This window comes from Struthio camelus, chromosome W, assembly GCF_040807025.1.
Source record: "Struthio camelus isolate bStrCam1 chromosome W, bStrCam1.hap1, whole genome shotgun sequence".
Lineage (NCBI taxonomy): Eukaryota > Metazoa > Chordata > Aves > Struthioniformes > Struthionidae > Struthio > Struthio camelus.
The window spans coordinates 42,272,681-42,292,993 of record NC_090981.1 but is presented as its reverse complement, the minus strand read 5'-3'; the positions used below and the strand labels follow the sequence as shown (position 1 = coordinate 42,292,993).

Here is a 20,313-nt window from a genome sequence, read left to right as displayed (position 1 = left end):
CATGAATTAAGCTTAAAATATCACAATTAAGCCAGTATGTTTTCCATTGTTTTACTGAAACTGAAAAAGTAGTCTGTACCAAAATGTACACAATTTAGTAATAATACAAAATGTTAATTCTGCAAGACAGAATGTCAGTTAAATTCACCAAAATGAACACTGAACCACCATTTATTGCCAGTACAGTGTTACTTTAAATAATAAGATCACTGAATGAACATAGAAACAAAGTAGTTCCACCTTTCCTTAAATAAAATAGTAGCTATTAACAACAATACTGCAGGAAGATAAACATTCATGATATTTACATGCTATCATACCATATCTAGCATGTAGTATGTTTTCGTGCTTGCACATTAGCTTTATGAGATCATTACAATAATATTAATGTGTTGATATACTACAAAACAACGCATCATGATTTGCATCAAATTTGCACCTTAGAAGAGCACCTTTGCTAGTCACCCCTTTAGAAATGCCACTGCGTTCCTGTAAGAAACCCAGCTCATCCAATTCACTGGTAATTTTCTTTTTTTACTAAAAATAAAGTTAAAAACATCCCAAAAAACCCCAAGCATATGAACAGTTTTCCTTCTGTGATTAGCTAGGCAGGACGATGTATTTAGCAAGCTTCCCAATGGTGAATAAAACCAGGAAAAAAAAAAAAAAAAAGGTTTCCTGTATTACATTAAGAACACCTGAGGCTGCTTCACTGGTCCAAGTACAGTATTTTAATACAAAAACTGTGTTACATTAACTTGTCATTTCAGTGGATTCCCTTACTAAGCAAGTCTCATAAAAAAAAAAAAAAAAAAAGGACAATGCAAGATTTTTTTCTTAAAATAAATACTCCCCTCCTCAAAAAAAAAGTTTAAAAAGGAATAAAAATGTAAAAAAAAAATTAAAGAACAGTGTGATCTTCTGGCTTTATCTTATCTCAGTTTAAATAGTGGATATACACTTACTCCTGGGGAATGAGTGCAAAACACTAAAAAATTCTGAGTATGTAAACACACTGTAAGAGATTTCTTTTAGAAGTGTAAACATCTGTTCTTGAGTCCTGTTGTTTGAATCCACTCCTATCAAAAGAAGTTTAACAAACTGCATTTACTTAAAGTATTAAACTGTCTGACATATAGTCCTTTTTTGGAGTTACTAGTTTCAGAATTTATTTTATTCTACCCGAACAAAATGACACACTGTTTTTTCCTACTTCAGTACAGGATTATATTTAATAATTTAGCACTCTATACATCACGAGTTTTCCTTAAAGGAATAACCTAAATTATGGAGTTAAAACACTGAATGCTGCTTAGCTGAAAAAGCAGCAAATTAAGTACTATAAATAGACTGATGCGTCTATAAAACTAATGCGACTCAAAATTGTCTCATAGCCTAAACTCTGTTTAAACTGTGAACAAAATTAAAATTGGGAGTTCACAGAAAGTGATTACGCTTGCCATCACTTTAAAAACATACCTTGCTAACCAGAAAATAAAGATGGCAAGGACCAGTGTATTCAAGCCAAGTTTAGATTTTTTTTGTTGTTTTTTAAACGTACAAAGTACATGATACCACTTTTCACCTTGGTAGCAACTAGGAGTTTACTAGTCAAAATACTCTCAACCTATAAAAAACATAGGACTGACCCTTCAGAAAACCACGAACAAGAGTAAGAATTCTAAAGCCATGTTCAAGACCACTGAGAGGACTTCTTTCATGAAGTCATCTCTAACCGCTGAAGAAAGTCAAAGGCATAAGTAGTTTCACTGATCGCAAGTCCATTGATCTTTTAGTTTATCTTCCACAGAAATAATTGAGCTGAAGGTGATTTTCATTCTAAACTTCACAGATTACATTAATTTTTCCTGTGCACCTCATCAGTTGCTAAAACAATTTTTCGCTTCCAAGCTGTTTTAGTATTCAAGCTGCTTTCTTAGCACAGCTTCCTTGAAGGTCTTGCAGATTCATTTTTGACCTAACAAAAACAGTAAGATGACCACATTAGATAGTAATGTATCATTGTAACTATTACATGTTACAATTATTAATGCAATTATTATTGAATCTTCTAGTATAGTTGGAAGAAGGGGGAAACAGCAGGGAAAGACATGGTTTTGCACTTACCTGTTGTGGATCATGTGGCTTTTGACTAGATGCCCAGCTGCAAGAGCTGCCATTAGCGATAACTCCCCTGCCATCACTGTAGCACATACAATTTTAGCAAGCTGACGGGCATTTTCACCAGGATTATCTTGGCTTGCACCTTGAACCCCTAACATCTGGGGAGAAAAACTGCAGTATTATGCTATGAAACTAAAGAACATTTGAGTTTTACCAAATTACATCCAATTGACTAGCTTTAAATCTCCTTAATAGTAAATATATATTAAGCTGTAAAAATTAGATGCTTGAAAAATAGTTAGATGAAAATTCTAGAATTTTCATCTCAAGTCCGTGGAATTTCGAGAGACGTTCTGAAAACATTATTCAGGCACAATATATACAACGTGAAAGCAAGCTTAGATTTAAGAAGGTAAGTTGCTTTAAACTTCCTGCTCTGTACCTGCAAACAGGCCTGCTGTGGGAGCAAGTTGGTGCCTCCACCAACAGTTCCTATTTCTATAGAAGGCATTGTGCAGCTGATGTACAGGTCTTCATTGGTAGAACCAGTTCGCTCCATCAAAGTGATGCAGTTAGAGCTGCCCACGTTCTGCGCAGCATCCTTTAGATCAAGGAGGAAAAAAAAACAAAAACAAAACTCTCAACTAGGTGTCCAATTCAGAATTAACAGAACTAAGAAATGCTGACTTGGTACAAAACAACTTACCTGACCACAAGCAATGTAGATAGCTGTAACAATGTTTGCTGCATGTGCATTGTAGCCACCTATGCTACCAGCCATAGCGGAACCCACCAAGTTTTTGTTTATATTAACTTCAACTATATCTTCTGTAGTAGTCTTCAATACCTAGGCAAAAATGATACAACTTTTACTACACCTTTCCTTAGGCAGGAGTTACAATGCCCTACTTCATGTTAATAAGGCCCCCAAAGTTTAATTCCACACAGAATTTGACACAGCATCCTATATCTACTTTATTTTTGTTCAAAAGAAACCCTTTCAGGTGCAGAGAGTACCTTTCAAATAACAACAGAAAAGTTGGTGCTGAGAGTTTGGACTTGTACAGACCTCGAAGAGGGGGGGAAAAAAAAAAAAAAAAGCCACCACAACCAACTACCTTCTCTCACTGTTTCAAATACTCATTTATTTTCAGTATGAAATGCACAAACATAGTTTGGCCAAAAAAAAAAAAAAACACCACCCACAACCCACCCTAAATCCACCTTGACATGACAGCATCTTTCCTCCCAAGTCGCTCCATACACTAAACACTTAATTTTGCTCTGCATAATACAGAACTGAACTGAAGAGCTGTAACAGAAAACGGACATTTGAAAATACACATTCTGTTGCACGGTAACATCAAATTAAGTGACACATTTATAAAATACTGACTGTATTTTGAAAGATTCAGGCAAGAGATTTACACTGAATTTAGTATTAAAATGATCAAAGGGGACAAACACGATATTGCCATAAGCAAAAATCTGTGAAACTCCAGGACGGTAAGAATGGGATCAGACGACAAAGATCTGCACAAGGATCTGTAATACTGATAAAGATACAAAGTAATATAGACAGTTCAGTGCAGATAAACATGGCGATGTACATGGTCAGGAGAGAGGGGAAAAAAAAAAAAAAAAAGCCTAAAGCTACTTAAACTATGATGGGCTCCCCACTATTACTCTGGAAAGCAATCTTGGGGTTATAATAGATACTGCTCCGACGCTGCCACTGAAGTAGTCGTCAAAAAGACGAACAATTAAAAAATTAATGGAAAGCAAATCTAGAAAAACATAGTTATGCCAATGTATAAATCTAGGCTGCAAACACACCTTGAATACTGCGTCAAACTGTCTCCAGAATAGAATAGTTGTCAAAGGAAAAAAGTGAGGGTTCCAGCGTCTTCAACATTCACCATAAAATATATGGCACAATATCTTAGAAAATACGGTAAGTGGAAAAATGCCTACGGTAAGATGTTCTCAGTAGAAAAGACTTTTCCATACAACAATAGTCTGAAAACACATGTGGAAGTCATCCTTACAGGGAACATACAAAACTGATTACTTCATAAATATGAAATGTAAGTTAATATATGCACTTTTTGACAAATAAAAGAAAGCAAACACTTACTTCTCTGACAACCTTGGCTGGAATGACTGCCTCACAGACAACAGACTTGCCTCTTCCTTCTATCCAATTTATGGCAGCAGGCTTTTTGTCTGTACAGTAGTTACCACTAATAGCTATAACCTGAAGATCAGGAAACTCTTCATTCAGTCTTGCCAGTGCTTTTTCAGTACCCTGTTAGATGAGGAATAAGTATCGCTATTATGGTTGTAAGGCACATTAATCAAGGACAGCAAAACAGCAAGATTAGATTAAAACTTTAGACCATCAATTAGAGCTCAGAAAAAGAATAGGGTTTTGGGAAGAAATCTGAAACAGGTAACATCACTATCGTTTTTCTAACCCCTTTCAAATATGGGGAATGATAAATTGTAATAAATAAGCCCTTGGTCCTTCCCAGTATGTACGGGCATATGCACACCTTACTGAAGATACAACATGAACCAAGTCAAACCCTGCAGGCATGAAAATAATTAATTTTGGATGAACTGGGAGGGAGCTTCTGTACATTAGGAAGTCAGACAAATTTCAACTATATTTAGTGCCTGTGTATGGCCTGACCCGTTTATGTAATTATTCCGAGTAAACTCTGTATATAACAGTCCGTATCAAAGTCTTACATCAAACAGTACAAGGTTTTCCCTCCCCTTCCCACTAAACTGTGAGTCATGCCTCAGTTTCTTCCACATGCCTGCACTTGCTGCCACTCATCAGACTCCTAATCCTTTCTTCACAAGAACTGCAACAGCAACAGAGTAATTACTGGTGGATAAAAATCTTTGGCCCAAAGAAATGAACAAACCATCCTACATTATCAATACTTTTAAAAAACAAACACACAAAGAAAAACTCCCACACAAAATGACTTCAGTCCTTTTTCTTTCACTGTTCATATCCTGTTCATGTTTATGTGAAGTCAAGTCAAACAGTTTTATCATTTTATAGCACTGCAAACAGAGCTGTGTCTTGCCTGCAAGTCTTATCTCTTTCTGTCTTCACATGCCAGGCAATCACAGATGGGTGGGACGCTATTTATTTGTTCAAAGAAATATATATTTATTAGAAGACTTAAAGAGACTGGACCTTACTTTTGAAATCATATTCATTCCCATTGCATCCCCTGTTTTAGACTGAAAACGGATATAAAGATTACGACCAGCCAAACTGATGAGAAGTTTTTGTAGGCGAGCAAACCTGCAAGAAAATTGAATGATTACTTACAATTCTCAAGGAGAAAGAGCTTTAACTACATTTAAGGGCCTCAATTATTGTAGACGGCACCATTAACCACACTGTGTTCTGCACTCTTCCTCCTTCAGTGGGAAAGTGAACCTTCAGCTATCATGCACATAGTTTTCTCAAGATAAATACTTTCAAACATAATGTTTCACTGCTCCTGAAAGTGAACCACGAAACGTTTCACTGGCTCCTTATGTTTTCTAGCCCTGGACTTCATGAAATATAGGCTCTTGAAGTGCTAACATAAATTTTATCCCTCTGTCCCGAAATATCTGGCTACTGACTACCAACTAAAAATGAGGACTTCGAAAATTTGTGTGTCTTTTGCAGCAGGGCAAAAACCATTTTATCTTCCATAAAAGTGCAAGCTCCACAAGTCAAAGCTTTATTCATGCAGACTAAAGGCCAAACAAAAACTGGAAAATACCGCTTTTAAACAGCGGGACAAATGGCTCTTTCTGAAATACACACATGTCCTTGGCTGACACTCGTAAGATTGATAAGAAACGTAACTGACATGACAGTCTTTCTCTAAATGTTCCTAAAGAAGGCAGGTAATCACAAGTCATGGAAGAAAGACTTGGACTTAAAATACACTTATCCTTGACACTGTTTTACATTTCTTAACGTTTCAGCTCTAGCATTAGTTTATCCTATGGGATTTGAAGCCTAGCAGATTAATTATTAACACCTTATACCATATGAAATCCTAGATTCCAATCTTTAAGCTACTTTTAAGCATAGCAACTACTAAAAATCCCAGTGAGCTGTACATTTATTTTATAGTCTTACACCCAATAAAAACATATCAAGTATTACTCAATACCAGCTTACTTGTTACTATGATCCAGTCATTTACTGCTTATCACCAGAAGATATTTATCACTAGCCTCGACAGATAACCATAGCAACAAATTAGAAAGATACTGCTGTTTTCTTAGATTCATGCTACATGGGACAGCCAAAATGAGTATGTAATTTCCTACACAGTACACAGAAATACAATTGGGAGCTTTCTAAGGTCCAAAGTCTTGCATCAGGAAATAAGGCTCAAGTAACCATTGTACTAACCTACTTGTGCTGTCAAAAGCTTCTTTTATCATCTTAAACCCTTCAGAGCTTTCAAGCCAAACTTTCACTTCTGCAGCCTGGCAAGCAGTGGGGAGCCTTACAACAGGCCCTCGGGTCATCCCATCTGCTAGAATACGACTGCTTGCTCCTCCACCAAGCTAAAATCAAAACAGAAATGAAACAAGATTACTGAAACTGAGTTTTAGATTTTGGGAAGCCAAAAACATGCCTCAAATCCTCCCCATGCCAAAAAAGGCATAAGAAATGCTTTGTATTATAGGAAGTTTTTAAGCTGTTCAAGCAATTAAACAGTCAACCTTCTTTCTAGGAGTTACTTACGCATATTGCTCTACATCCTCTATTTGTGCTTGCCACAAGACATCCTTCTGTTGTTGCCATTGGAACTTGAAACTCTTTGTTATCCAAGAACAGTGGCCCTGCTACGCCTACAGGAATAGGCATATAGCCAATCACGTTTTCACAGCAAGCTCCCATAACCTTACAAGAACAATACAAAAGTTATCATGATGGTTATATGTAACACTCTAGCACACTATATACGTCGCTACCAAGAGATATCTTGGCAAAAAAACCACAACCCTACCCATGAAGCAACTAACTCGCGCCTCAATGAGTTAAAGCCTTAAGTTCCTCCTCCTATGACCAGCTCATCAATGAAATGGAATACTTTGTACAAATTATTTTATTTGGTTATAAAATGATTATCAAACTTCAAGTATTAATAAGCTGTTCTAATTCGTTTCAGCTATTTTATAGCTACACCTATCAACAGCTGCTACTGTTAAAAAGCTATTATTTGATAGACCTGTTGAATCTTATTAAGTCTTAAATACTATTAAAACAATTTTGACTTACTGTTAAATGATTTTAAAATAAGCTTCCATTTTAACCTGAGCTCAAGCTAACATTTTCACTCAACTAAGCACAGGCTTAGTGTCAGCAGAATTCCATGTTTATGAGATAAGGATACCTCTGTAGGGAATTATTCTTTTGGTTAAGCTACAAAAATTAGGTTAAGCTACCAAATTGCTAGCAATACACAGTAGTGCTTTATATTTGAAATTTATACAGCAGTTTTGACCAAGCTCATTGTTAATTCATATACAGCACTTTAAGCAGATATTTCATATTTGGAAAATGGTTTTACAGTGAACTTTGCTTGTCTGCCTTCTACTTACCAAAGAGTAATTATAATTCCTATAAGGAAGATACTGCAAAGATGAAGGTTCAGGGAGTTTCTTGGATAACATCTGTCTACGAATGGACACACCACGCTCCTGAGTTTCCATCAAGGCTTCCAGTTTGTATGCAGGAATATGCTTAGCGTTAACTAAACTGATAACCTCAGCATCAGTAAGGAATTTTGCACCCTTCTGGAAATGTAAAGGATGGGGGAGGGGAGGGGGGAAAAGTAGAGATTCTCTTGGTGAAAATAGTTTGAAATATTTCCAAATGAGAAAGGATAGTAACTGTACTGTGACCATTATCAAATGATATCCAAAGAAGCCAGCTGCCAGTGTGAAGTTTTATAGCAGGCAAGAATATTGTCAAAACCCTTTCATTCAGACACCCACTCATATCCATGATTTACAATGAAGTTTGAATTACTTGGTATGTCATGAATGTAGAAGCTGCCTTTTTGCCCCCTCTCATCTTGAGAGTAAAGAGGGAAGACTAATAATAAATTATTTACAACTTGAGAAAAAACAGACAAATACACATTTTCTGTCTGTATTACAAAAAAAAAAAAAAAAAAAAAAAAAGAAGTAATTCAGAAGCAGAAACTGACTGGAGCGGAAATGACTTCTAAAAGGGAAGGAGAGTGATCCAGCATTCTACGCCGTAATATTTCCACATTCACTCAGTTATAAAAGCTCTATAGTTCTCTGAAATAAGATATCACAATCAAGAGGATCATTTAAATGCCAGAAAACGAATTTTAGGAGTTCTTAAATGAGAAGTTACATTGGCAGTTTAAAAAAAAAAGTTATTTTTCCATACCTCTGCATTTCCAAGTATACCAACACATTCCTCGATAGAACGTGGTTCCTTAGGTAACTCAATTTCTTCCTCTTTTCTATTAAGAACTGCAGAAGTTTCCACAGGGTTGCAACTGCCAACTACAAATGTAACTCTGGTTGAAGACTCTGCTAATACAGGTTTTATGACTTCAGCTGCATAAAAACAATTAAAATGAACTTCAGTTTACAAAAATCTTAAGTTTTGGTTCTAAATACAACATGCTGGACAGAATTCACTATTTGATATAAATATCTGGGAATAGGTTCAGACTAATGCTCCAAATTACCATTTCCATCTTTGGCAATTAAAGTTTCTTCTACTGTGTTAGATTTCTGATTGTTTTTCAGAAGTCCAGATTGTTTCCTGCAACAATTCTCAGGGACCTTTTTCTGAACCATCACTGGAGATGTTATGGGATTCTTCAGTGAGAGTGTGGATTCAGTCTCTGTTTGTTCAAAGAAAATGTATTTCACAGCAAGAAGAAGGGCTAATCCAAGAGTGATTACTTGCTCAATATCCATACTGGCCATTCTTTTAAAAAAAAAAAAAAAAAAAAAAAAGAGACCAATCAAGTAATAAGTACATAGTATATACACAATCTGTTATTTTATAACAATGTTCTAACATCTGTTTGCTTTAGAAAGGCTAAGAGTTTGATCATCATTTTTACAGTTACTGTGATTCTAGTCAAATGATGTTTTATAATAGAATATTCAGGTATGCTAGATTGGGGTAGAGAAATCATTCTTTGTATTATTAACACTGTAAGAAGTTTCAGTCGTCCATAAACTTTTACTAAATCTTAGTTTAAAAAAAAAAAAAAATCCAGTGAGGGAAATTGCTGGAAAATATTCAGTACTGAACAGGTAAGCCATATTCATTTAACACCTATCTCTAAATTATGAAGCAGAAAGATTCAGTTACTATCCTCTGCCAGTCAGGACTACTATGATGTAAGCTAAGCTGCCAGGAGGGAGAAAAAAACCTCAGAGATATAGCACTGAGTTTTCAGAAGAAATATGGAATCACAATTTCCACTTCAGCTGAGCTGTGGGCCAACAGCATCTTTGCACTGCACAGTATCTCTTATTTTTAGATAGAAAAAAAAAAGCACAAGGAAAAAGAATAATGACAGGGACTATTTTTTGCACTTGTGTGAGAAGGGCCAGAAATTCTGCAAAAATAATTAACTCTCGTGCTGTCAAAAAACTTATTTTCTAGTCTGGTCTGAAATGTGCCAATGCTAGTGGGAAAAGACAGTCTTATGATGCATCCAGAACAGCTGGTTCCTGATCATAATCGTACTATTTTAAGAAGATCGTAAGAATAGCGTAATATTGAAATACTCTTGATAACATGTCGTCTCAGGTTCTAAGAAATCCTACAGCAGCCAGACCTGCTAGTTTACAACAGCACTGTGCCCTAAGGCCATCGTTGGCAGCACTGGAGAATACACCCTAATCAATGAAATACACTTCTCTTCTGTCAAGGCACCTACCGAGAAAGATAGAACTGCCATAATGAAACATTGGGTTCAATTCTCTTTGGTGCATTCTCATCCAATCCCACTGAGTTTTCTACAGTGCTGTTCTGAGCAGCTGGTTCTGCTATCCAGCGACTGTGGGCATGAACAAGAACCAAACCTAGTGACTGTATTAAAAAAGCAAACAAACAGAAAAAGAAAATTACTAAGTTTTCAACTGTAACTAGGCATCTAACCTATTAAGATTAATCACTTATTTTTTACTTTAACTTCCCATGACTCAAAAGTCTAAGGATAAAGGCTAATATGCCACGTTTCTTGTCAACACTATTTTTCAGTAGTATATTCATTTACATACACAACCTTTTGCTGGTTCCCTATAGAAACAAGTGTTTTACAATTACACAGTTTGAAATTTGGCTAATGCAACCAAAAGTTATTTGGGCACGAGGAAGACTGTCAGACAAATCAAACAGAGAGATCTCCAACATACCAAGCTTTCACCAGTTTTATGAAAACCGGAAACGCAGGGGAAGCAGGACCTATCATGTCCAAAATGAAGGAAGGCTGCAATGTTAGCTCATCACGTTTTCTTTAACTTCTTTTCTGGCTTATCATAAGACTCATAGCTTTGAACCAGTCCCAGCACACCCTTCCCCTTGCTCAAGTAATAAGAGGAGAAAGCTGAGAGTATTGTACAGGAAACAGGGAGGAAATTAGGGCACACGAAGAAGTGACCAGTTTTGCAAGCATAACTGGCATATGCAGGAAGACTTTAGGTGTAGGTATAGATGATGTTAGAATTACAAAGATGAGCAAGAGTACTGGCATACAGGATGCAAGTCTATAGGAAACAAAAGCTTTATTCACTGCAGAAGATCAGCTTATTGATTACATCAATACAGATGAAAAAAGTCACAAACCATGATCATTTTGACCCTCTGTGTTACAGGGTTTGGTTTATTTTCTTCTTCTTCCAGAACACGAGCAAAATGACTAAGCTGCCATATAGGACGCCCTTCACGACTCTCTCGAGAAAGCTGCAGAGATGACAATTTAAAAATAGGTTCTATTCAGCACATGTCTGAAGAGATACAATAAACAAGCTTGTATTTTTATTTTATTATTAAGACTCTATCAACAAGAGAGTGAACCTACACTAGACTTTAAATAGTTGAAGACCCTGGACAGCTATTAGTTTGAAGCACAATTTGTTAACCTTCAGTTAGATCAGAACTGACACTATTGATTGAGACTGTGACAGTGAGGTAACAAGTTACTGCACATCAGTTAAGCCACGATAACTTTTCTTGTACATGTCCTCTTGTCTGCTTTAACAGGAAGACAAACAGGCTGGCGTATACCTCAATGAAGAAACGTGCGTGGCCTGAACGTTAAGTTAAGACGCTCTCTTGAAGTTGGTCTTACCTCTAATACCAACGACACACAAGCCGGAAAGAAGGTCATGAAGACAAAGTAGTTGGCAAGAACAGACATACAGCCAAAGCAGCACATAATTTCAAGTTGTCGTACCCCTACATGGTAAGAAAAAAAAAAAAAAAAAAAGGTTTTTTTCCCCAAATATTTGAATATGCAACAGTCTTTCTGTATATTTAGAAAGCGTTGCAAAAGTAAGAAGGAAATCATTACATTGACACTGCAGATTAATGGAAAACAAGTGTGTTTAGCCCCAACCATTCTGCAATAACTTACTTTAAGTTAATGCAATATGTGTTTATCCTATTTACAGATAATTAAGCGTAAAGCCAAACATAAACTGTGAAATAATTTTTGTGTACCTAAGATGTTTTAAAGCTTTAAACATAGGATTTCTCTTAAATTCTAAAGCTTCTCACTGGAAGCTTGAAACTTCTTCCTCAACTAAGCAAAGAACAATTTGCCAACATATCATGGATTTAAGTTCCTTGTAAAAGACGGCTGGTCAAGTGTTCAGGGAATAAGAAACAATACTCACCCCACCTACTCTTTGATAAGCCTAGCATCCAGAAAAAGTCAATATACTATGTCACATATGCATTACACAACTCCCTTAATAGAGGTGAAAGAGTTAACAATGTAAATCATTTAAAAGGTCAGCTGCCTGCCACACCGAAATAAGGGCTTTTTTCTAAACAAACAGGAAAACAACTTATTAACCCCCCTCTCCCAAAGGTCCAAAACAATAAAAATAAATAAATACTTTGTAAGACACCATTAAAGTATGCAAGATAAAGAAAAGATTAAATCTAATTTAAGGTTTTTTTAATATACGACTGCAATGTATTTTAAAAATAAATGTAATAAATAAAGGATAATTGGTTTAACTGTTCTCTTTTTAAGGAGAAACAACTGTTACTGCACACATCTGGTGAGATCGAAAGATAGAAAAGAAAAAAAATTGCTAAGAAGCTGATTATTTTTAATTAAATAGACTAATATTATTTAGCTTGTAGTTATCTTTAGAAATATCTGTTTTCACAAGCATATGAAACAGGTGTATATGTACTTAAAGTGTCACTAATTTTAAAAAATGCTCAAGGGGAAATTCTAGCAGTTGCTTTAAAATGCTACAGGAATTATGTATATCATACAAGGTCTTAATTTTATAAAGATAGCTGCATGAAAGTCCATTGTTACTGCATAACATTCAAGGAAAGCTAAACGTAAATCTGTTTTTCAAATTTCTCTTGAACATGTAGACTATTATTCACACCTGCATAAAACTAATAATATAAGCCGTTTAGAAAAGGAAGTAAATAGCTGAATAAATAGGTTAGGTCACTCCACTCTCACAGATGACACCTATCACTTGAAACCCTGAATATCCCAATGTCTTTCAAACAGTCTTCTTTAACCTAAAAGGTTTATACCCTTAGACTTTATCACTCACCTGACATAGTACCAACACCAATAACAAGACACTCCACAAGGGCATCCAGTGTAAATGTAGGGCCTAAAATTGCCATTCCACGTGAAATATTTTCTCTTACTTCATCCTAAAAAGTATAATTTCTGTACATTAGCATAAAGATGGATGAAAAGTTGCATGAAGATTTGGTTCTTGGAAAAGCAGGCTCTATGATGAAAACTATCAAATGAAAACATGAAGCTATGTTAAGCGAGCAAGGAGACTGGATTCAAAATAATGCTTCAAAGTTTTCAAGTCCCTTTCCAATAGGGCAAAAAAGGAGTCAGGCCACAGAATAAATCATATGGATTGTTTCTTCATAAGGGGTGCAGATACTATGATTAATAAACTCAGTATTATTACAGTGGTAAGGCTTTATACAATACACTGAGAAATTAACTACTGTGAAAGAATATATTTGTTAATCATTACAGTTCATACAAGCTATTATATTTCAACAGTCTTTATACCACAAGAATATTTAATTGTAAAAGTCTCCATTTTTGACTGATGCGTAGTCGAAGCCCCTACAAAATTGATGGGCAAAGACTTTAAGCGTTAAGCTCTAAACTTTAAGATATATATGTACGCGTGCGTGCATGTGTATTTTAAAAACAAACAAACAAACCCCAGAAAACCCACACTTATCGTGGCATCTCAAAAACTCTGCAACCACATCTCTGTACCCTAACTTTATTTACTCTCTAGACTCAGCTGACAGAAGTGTGTACCCCTGAGGGTGGGAAGACGTTCTTTTCCTTTTCTTCGCAGCATGTGTCGTGCAGGATGCATGCGCGCATGCATGTGCGAAAACCTATCTGTGAAACACTTCCTTGACAATAAGTACTTTTAAAAGAACTCTACAGCCTATAATACAATAATATACAATTATATAATAATAGAATATTATTATATACTATTACAATATTGCATACGTAATATAGTCACATTATGATCAATTACCTTGTACAGTATTTTTAGATATAAAGTAATTTCACTCAAAAACCTTTATTTCAGAACTTTGAACATTAGGAAATAACTATTCCCATGTATGGCTAAATTTACTGTTATTTCTTCACGTTGGGCTATGTGAAGTGCATTAGAGCATGAATGCGTCTATATACATATATGCATGTGCCATTGTTCTGCTTTTCCCTCTAGAAATATGCTTTTCCCTGTATTTGCACTGTAACATTAGATTTCTATTTACATATTGTTCCTAAGCCTTATGAATTCGCTTTCATTTTTATATCAATAACTGCTCTAATGAAGACTTTGGTCTAGGAATTCTGGTTGCCTTAAAGGGCAATGCTTGTAGTTCTTCCACAGAAGCTGACATCCTAAAAATACTCATATATACAACTAATTTAGCTAAAAGATAATACAGAATATCTGGACTAAAGCTAATCCTTTTTGTATTTTACCACTATAGTAGTCATCCATATATTTCTCCACCTGGGGTATTCATCTTTGCATTTTAAATTCAAAAGCTGCGTTACAAAACAAAACCAAAAAAAACCCTTACCCATCCACCACTACACACACACACACACACACACACACACACACACACAGAGAGAGAGAACAAAAAACTGACCTGTGAGTTGGAACTAAGTGCAAATTTGGCTAATGCACTTGCTCTTGAAAGATCAATCAGAAGAAGGAAGAACGGTAAAGCTTCACTGAAATAAGAGGAACATGTTAAGAACAAATTCAAAGTTTACCGGGGGGGAAAACATTTCAAATAAGAAGTCCAGAGCAAGTATCCATTACTTACTTTAAACCTGTGAGTTCTTTATCCAAGAAGTGAATTACCACTGTACTAAAAACAAAACTTGAGAAGATTGTGAAAAGGCCAGCAATACCTTAAAAAGCAAGCAAACAAAAAATATAGAACTATTATATGTATAAATAATACCTTTAGATCATTTCTGAAGCAAATAAATCTAGATCACATACACAAAAGCTGATACAAACTGAGGTGAATGCTGTTTTAACATGGCTTTTTAAAATCTGTGATGCATTCAAATTAATTTTCTGAGAAATAAAAGCCATAAATCTCTCCTTTCTTATCAGCAAAAATAAAAATTGGCTTAAACAGTTTCACACAATAAACAGTTATTTCAAGAATTACATTTCCAATGTTTATATAATACTACACAATCTCTCACAAAGAATTGCTTTCACCTATGCAGAACGCCAATATTTATCGCGCTGTCTAGCAAAGAGATAAAATAAGCCAATCCTGTATTTAAGTATTAACATTCTGATACTCATTATCAATTCTTATTAAAAATACAATTTAAATGTATAAAGCAAATAGAAAGTCAGATACACTACCTAAAATGTATTTTGACCCAAGTTGCCTTAGATTCTGGAACTGGAAGTATATGTAAAGGATTGCTATACAGCGGGTGATTGTCAGGATTATGATGTCACTGCTCAGAACATCCTGTTTGAAATACAGAGTTGATTTAGTTAACTTTTACATTAAGAGGTACCTTGTTAAACTTTATTAACAAGATTTAAATTGTTAAGCTGCACCGAAAATAATATGAAATTTTGGAATAAAGTAAGCATCGCTGTTAGCCTGTCTTTTAAAAGAATTAAAACATTGCCAACAATATTAACAGCAAAATCCTTCCTGTTCACTAGATATCCAACCAAAAAAAATCTATTTCATGAAAACCTCCTGTAGCTCACTACCACTTGCATACAGCTTTAATATCCAGCATGGGAAAAAGCAGGCAATAAAGAAAGGAATTTCTGCATAACTGCTTTGCTTTTAATACATCACAGCCTGTTCTTATTGTACAAAAAGCCCTACATTTCAAGAGACATTTCAGGATCCACTGATTAACGATAACTATTATAACTTGAATTTAAATTCTTACTTCTTCAAGTTTTGGGCATTCGTAATTCCAACCACAGATCTTATCATTTCCAGTGAACATCTTCATGGACATCATACAGATGGTGAGAGTCACTGTTCCCACAATGACTTCCCATGGATGAGAGGCTACAAAAAGGCCATGCATTCGAAACAGTCTGGACAACATTTTCGAGATTGTTTTTCTATACCTAGAAAACCTGCAACACAAGAATGTTTCATATAAGCAAGCCGAAGGGAAATAATAATTTCCTGCAAGTCACCTCAAAATCTGTGGGGTTCCCCCCCCCCCCAAACAAAAACAGGTAAGTAACAGATGGGTAAGGAATCTCATCTTCATTCTTCTACTTTCCATTTAAAAATTATAATATATATAAAAATAAATATATATTTATTTAAAATATATATATTATTTTAAATATAAAATATATTATTATATTTTATTTTAAAAACATATTTATCCTGTAATAGAATATGATCTGCTCTCCTGCCTTCTCAAGCCACAAGTTTTTACATCTCCCTTGTGTCTTTAAAAAATTTTTTTATTAACATCTCAAAGTCCCAAACAGAAGTTAACTCTCCTCTCCTCCACACTCTTATCAGCGCTGGCAGCTCTTAGCATCCACTACTGCCACACGATTTTGATACCACTTTGACTCCAACGTCTTGTTTTGCACCACCTCTCAACGCAAGCACTCACTGAAACCTGCTATTTCTTTGCTCGCTTTTCCTATTAAAATCTTGATTAACTTTACCTATATAAATTACCAACATAGCATGTGCCAACTCCAACAGCAGTAATTTCAATGTTGTCTTTCTCTGATTGAGTCTGCTCTTCTTCCTGCTAAATATTCTTTAGTGATTCGATTTAATCACATTCAAACAGTTGTTCTTCTTTCATCTCAAAAATATGACTCCTTCTCACGTACAGCGTTCTGCCTACAGTTCTCTTGCACCTGTAACTGATTCCCAAGTTACTGATGCATTTCATCATCCCTGTATGCTTTCAGTAGATAATAAACACTAAGCAGAAACTTTCACACCTCTGCTTCACGGAACTGGTAACATGGATGTTCTGTACATCCCTCAGTTACAAAAACTGCACCCTAGTCTATTTGCTCTGTGTTGTACCTTTAGACTCTAAACTAGTCAAGGATGTTTATTCATGTTCTATAGTACAGAAATAACATGCCATAAAATTCTCTTAAATATATCAGTACTGACATTTTGCTTTCTTTCTCATTGCCTATAACCAAAAACATGTAAAGCTCTACAATGAATTTTAAATGTATAACTATATCTTTAAAAGATGCTTAAATAATAACCTGACTTTATAGAGACTACCTGTTCATTATTTACTGGCACAAACCTAGTACTATGGAGACTCACATAGGGGATTGAGGCCTCGACACATTATCATATCAAAGAGGATAAAAATCTCTTTATGTTATCTTAAAGGTAACAACCTATCCCCTAAGCTTCAAGGAAGACTGTCTAGTATTGTTCCTTTTGCTTGGACATCATAAACGATGGTGCAATTGAATGGGAACAGAGGACTAACGAATCTGCTTAATGTTTCTGAAGAATCACCTTTAGCAGAACGCTCTCCTACCATCGCCAATCCTAATGAAATAGGCATAAGTAGCACCAATATATTTTCCTTGATCCTTCCACAATGAAGGCGTGGCAGTATTTTTGTGACTGATGGGAATACTGGAACCAACTGGGGAAACATCACAGACTGCCTTCCTCAGGAACAAATTCTTTCCTTCCCTGGCAGGAGGCTTTATTTCTTCCTTTCCTCCTCCGCCCCCCCACCCCCCCCCCAAAAAAGTTCTTTACAGTCAACGTTATCCTTGGCTTTACTCTGTACAATATAATGCATATTCTCCTTTGTAAACTTATGTTCTTGAAAAACTTCTATTCCATAGTGGTATTACAGACTTTCCTCAGCAGCATGGAGGGCATATTTTAATTAAAATTCCAGAATAAAACATAGCCAGAGAAACGTTTTAGTGCCAAAGACTTTGAAACAAAACAAAAAGAATAGAAAAGGCCTAGCAATAGCCTAAGGATAAAAATTACTAATGCCTTGGAAAAACCACATTATTCTAGAAAAATCAGAATTAGTACCTACCACATGACAATACAAAGTTCTATCAGCTCTAAAATTAATAATGCAATGCCGAATGATTTTTGACTATATGATTTTGACTATCAGAATTTTATTTGGGCAAATAACAAGTTGATATCAGATTTAGAAAGATTCCAAAATCTTTCCTCAAATACTTATTTCTGACATCTATAAGCAACACAAACAAAATTCCTGTGTTAATAAGTGTAAAATAGCTCCGCAAAAAAAATCAGGGAAAAATGCATTCATTTCATTATGAAAATAACTATCCATGATATCTATTATTAGCCAACATTTTACAATTAATTACTTATACCAGTACATGATATATAGGATGCATCACTGCTAATCCTCGGCTCCTCTTACATTTCTAAAGCCTTCATGCCTTTTTTTTTTTTCCGCTTTTTAGCTGACATTTCTAGAAAATTTTAAAGGAAGACTTCATATACAGATCTTGTATACATACTGCACTACTGAGTCAAAAACAAAAAAACCCACATATGATTAGCTCACATTCCTAATTCTGTTAATAATGTTTTCATTGTTAACCTGACTTATAGCCTGAAATTAACAAGATATATCTTTAAAAATAAAGGTAAAATTTAACAGTATTTTGTTAAATCTCAAAATGGTCGTTCTAAAGAGATGCCTTATAAATCTCACCTACTTCCTTTCTGCCTTCCTTGTTGAATCAAAAATTGCCAGAAAAATATTAAGTAATGCAGTCTAGAAATCAAAACAAAATACAAGCAAGAAGTACTGCAGCCTATTCAAAAACTTTGAACCAGAGCATACAAGGTAAACTAGACTGGTTGTATGTAATGTTTTAGAGCACTGATCTACCACTTAACTGTATGACTATTCAGCTGCAATACCTAAGATTTGTAACCCAGGTCTCACCTCAGAGCAATCCTCTGCAATACCATTTATAAGATGAGCACAAACTCCCCATCCTGTGTTGCCTGACTCAGCAACGGCTACAGTATTATAAAGGAACGGGGGGGAGAAACGGTATCCAATCCAGAGATCTCCCGAAAAAAATATCTGACACAATACGGACAACTCAAACCGTCGAAGTAGAGCTATGTGTGTGTAGAGAGCCGACCCGCACACACGCGGCTCCATCCGCAGGAGCAGCTCAGCCCTCTACGCAGGGCGGGGGAAGCAGCCCCGCAGCCACCCCACGCACCTCTCCTGCCGGGCGCACACACGGCACGGCACGGCACGGCACGGCTCGCCCCGCCCCGCCCCGCCGGCCCGGCCCGGCCCAGCGGCGCCGCGGCGCGCCCCCTCCCCCCGCCCCGGCGGGCAGCGCAGCCCGGCCAGGCAGGTGCCGCGGACCGCGGCCCCGGGGCCCGCGCCCTCGGGTGTAACGGAAAAAGCCTCCGGGCCACCGGCTCTGACCTTCCCTGCCGGCCCCGAGGGCGGCGGGCGAAGCGGGCGCGGGGTCGCCGCCGCTCCCTGGGGGCAGCGGCGGTGACGGCCCGCTCCGCTCCCGCCTCCGAAGAAACGAGAAGCGCCGCGCTAACGGCCGCACCCCACCTCGGAGCCCGGGGCTGCCCGCGGCCACGAAGGACCCGTGTCGCAAGGGCGGGCTGCCCGCAACGCGCCTGACCGAAACGTCGCCACAGCAGCCGCGACCCCGCTGCCTGCCCGCCCGCCCGCCCCACCGCAGCGCCCCGCCGGTGCCCGCTCACCGCCTCGGCGCTCACACGGCGTCACGAGCGACAAGCGACACCTCCCTCCTTCCCGCCGCGCCGCAGACTGAAGCGGCTGCTCCTTCCCGGGCAAGGACACCCGGGGCGCGACACGCCAGCCGCCGCCATCGCCCGATCGCGCAGCCAATGGCAAGAGCCCAGCGCGCCCTGCCCATGACGCGTCACTCGCGGCGTCGCCAGGCAACCGCCCGGCGAACGCAGCACAGCTCGAAGCTCGATCAGGAGCGGGGAACACGCCATCTCGCCATGGGCTGCCCGCCAATGAGCCGCCGCGTTCCCCTCGCCGTGCTTTCGGATTGGACAGCAGGATGCGGCTTATTTACATATGCTGATCGCCCGCGAGCCTAGTCGCGCCCTCGGCGCGTAGCGGCGTGGGCGGGTGCGCGCGCGCGCAGGTCCCTCCGCCCCGCCGCGGCCCCCCCTCCCCCCGGTTGCTGCGCAGAAGGGGGCAGCGGGCCGGCTCTGCCTCACCTCGCGTTGGCAGGTTGGCCCCGCTGTGCTTCTGGGCAAACCAGAGAGAGGGCAGGGCAGGACACCGTCTTTAACTTTTAACGTTCCAGCCATCGTTT

The 20,313-nt window shown here is 37.7% G+C and overlaps 1 protein-coding gene across 3 annotated transcripts; it reads right to left on the bottom strand.

The window, feature by feature from the left end:
* Positions 1–37: 37 nt before the first annotated feature.
* On the bottom strand, positions 38–19,914 carry LOC104152937 (3-hydroxy-3-methylglutaryl-coenzyme A reductase). 3 transcript variants are annotated; one of them, XM_068925511.1, is made up of 20 exons: positions 19,739–19,914; positions 15,897–16,092; positions 15,343–15,454; positions 14,780–14,867; positions 14,600–14,684; positions 12,985–13,090; positions 11,523–11,629; positions 11,018–11,134; positions 10,110–10,261; positions 8,898–9,142; positions 8,591–8,763; positions 7,768–7,962; positions 6,908–7,066; positions 6,569–6,726; positions 5,347–5,452; positions 4,262–4,432; positions 2,831–2,971; positions 2,567–2,725; positions 2,128–2,282; positions 38–1,978 (listed from the first exon to the last, which is right to left on the bottom strand). In XM_068925511.1, exons 1-20 carry the CDS (start codon positions 19,897–19,899, stop codon positions 1,924–1,926), a joined length of 2,841 nt encoding a protein of 946 aa, XP_068781612.1. In that variant the 5' UTR covers positions 19,900–19,914; the 3' UTR covers positions 38–1,923. The 3 variants fall into 3 exon arrangements, with proteins under 3 accessions (XP_068781612.1, XP_068781614.1, XP_068781613.1); XM_068925513.1 differs by having other exon boundaries at positions 19,724–19,899; XM_068925512.1 differs by lacking the exon at positions 19,739–19,914 and adding an exon at positions 18,927–19,222.
* Positions 19,915–20,313: the final 399 nt, after the last annotated feature.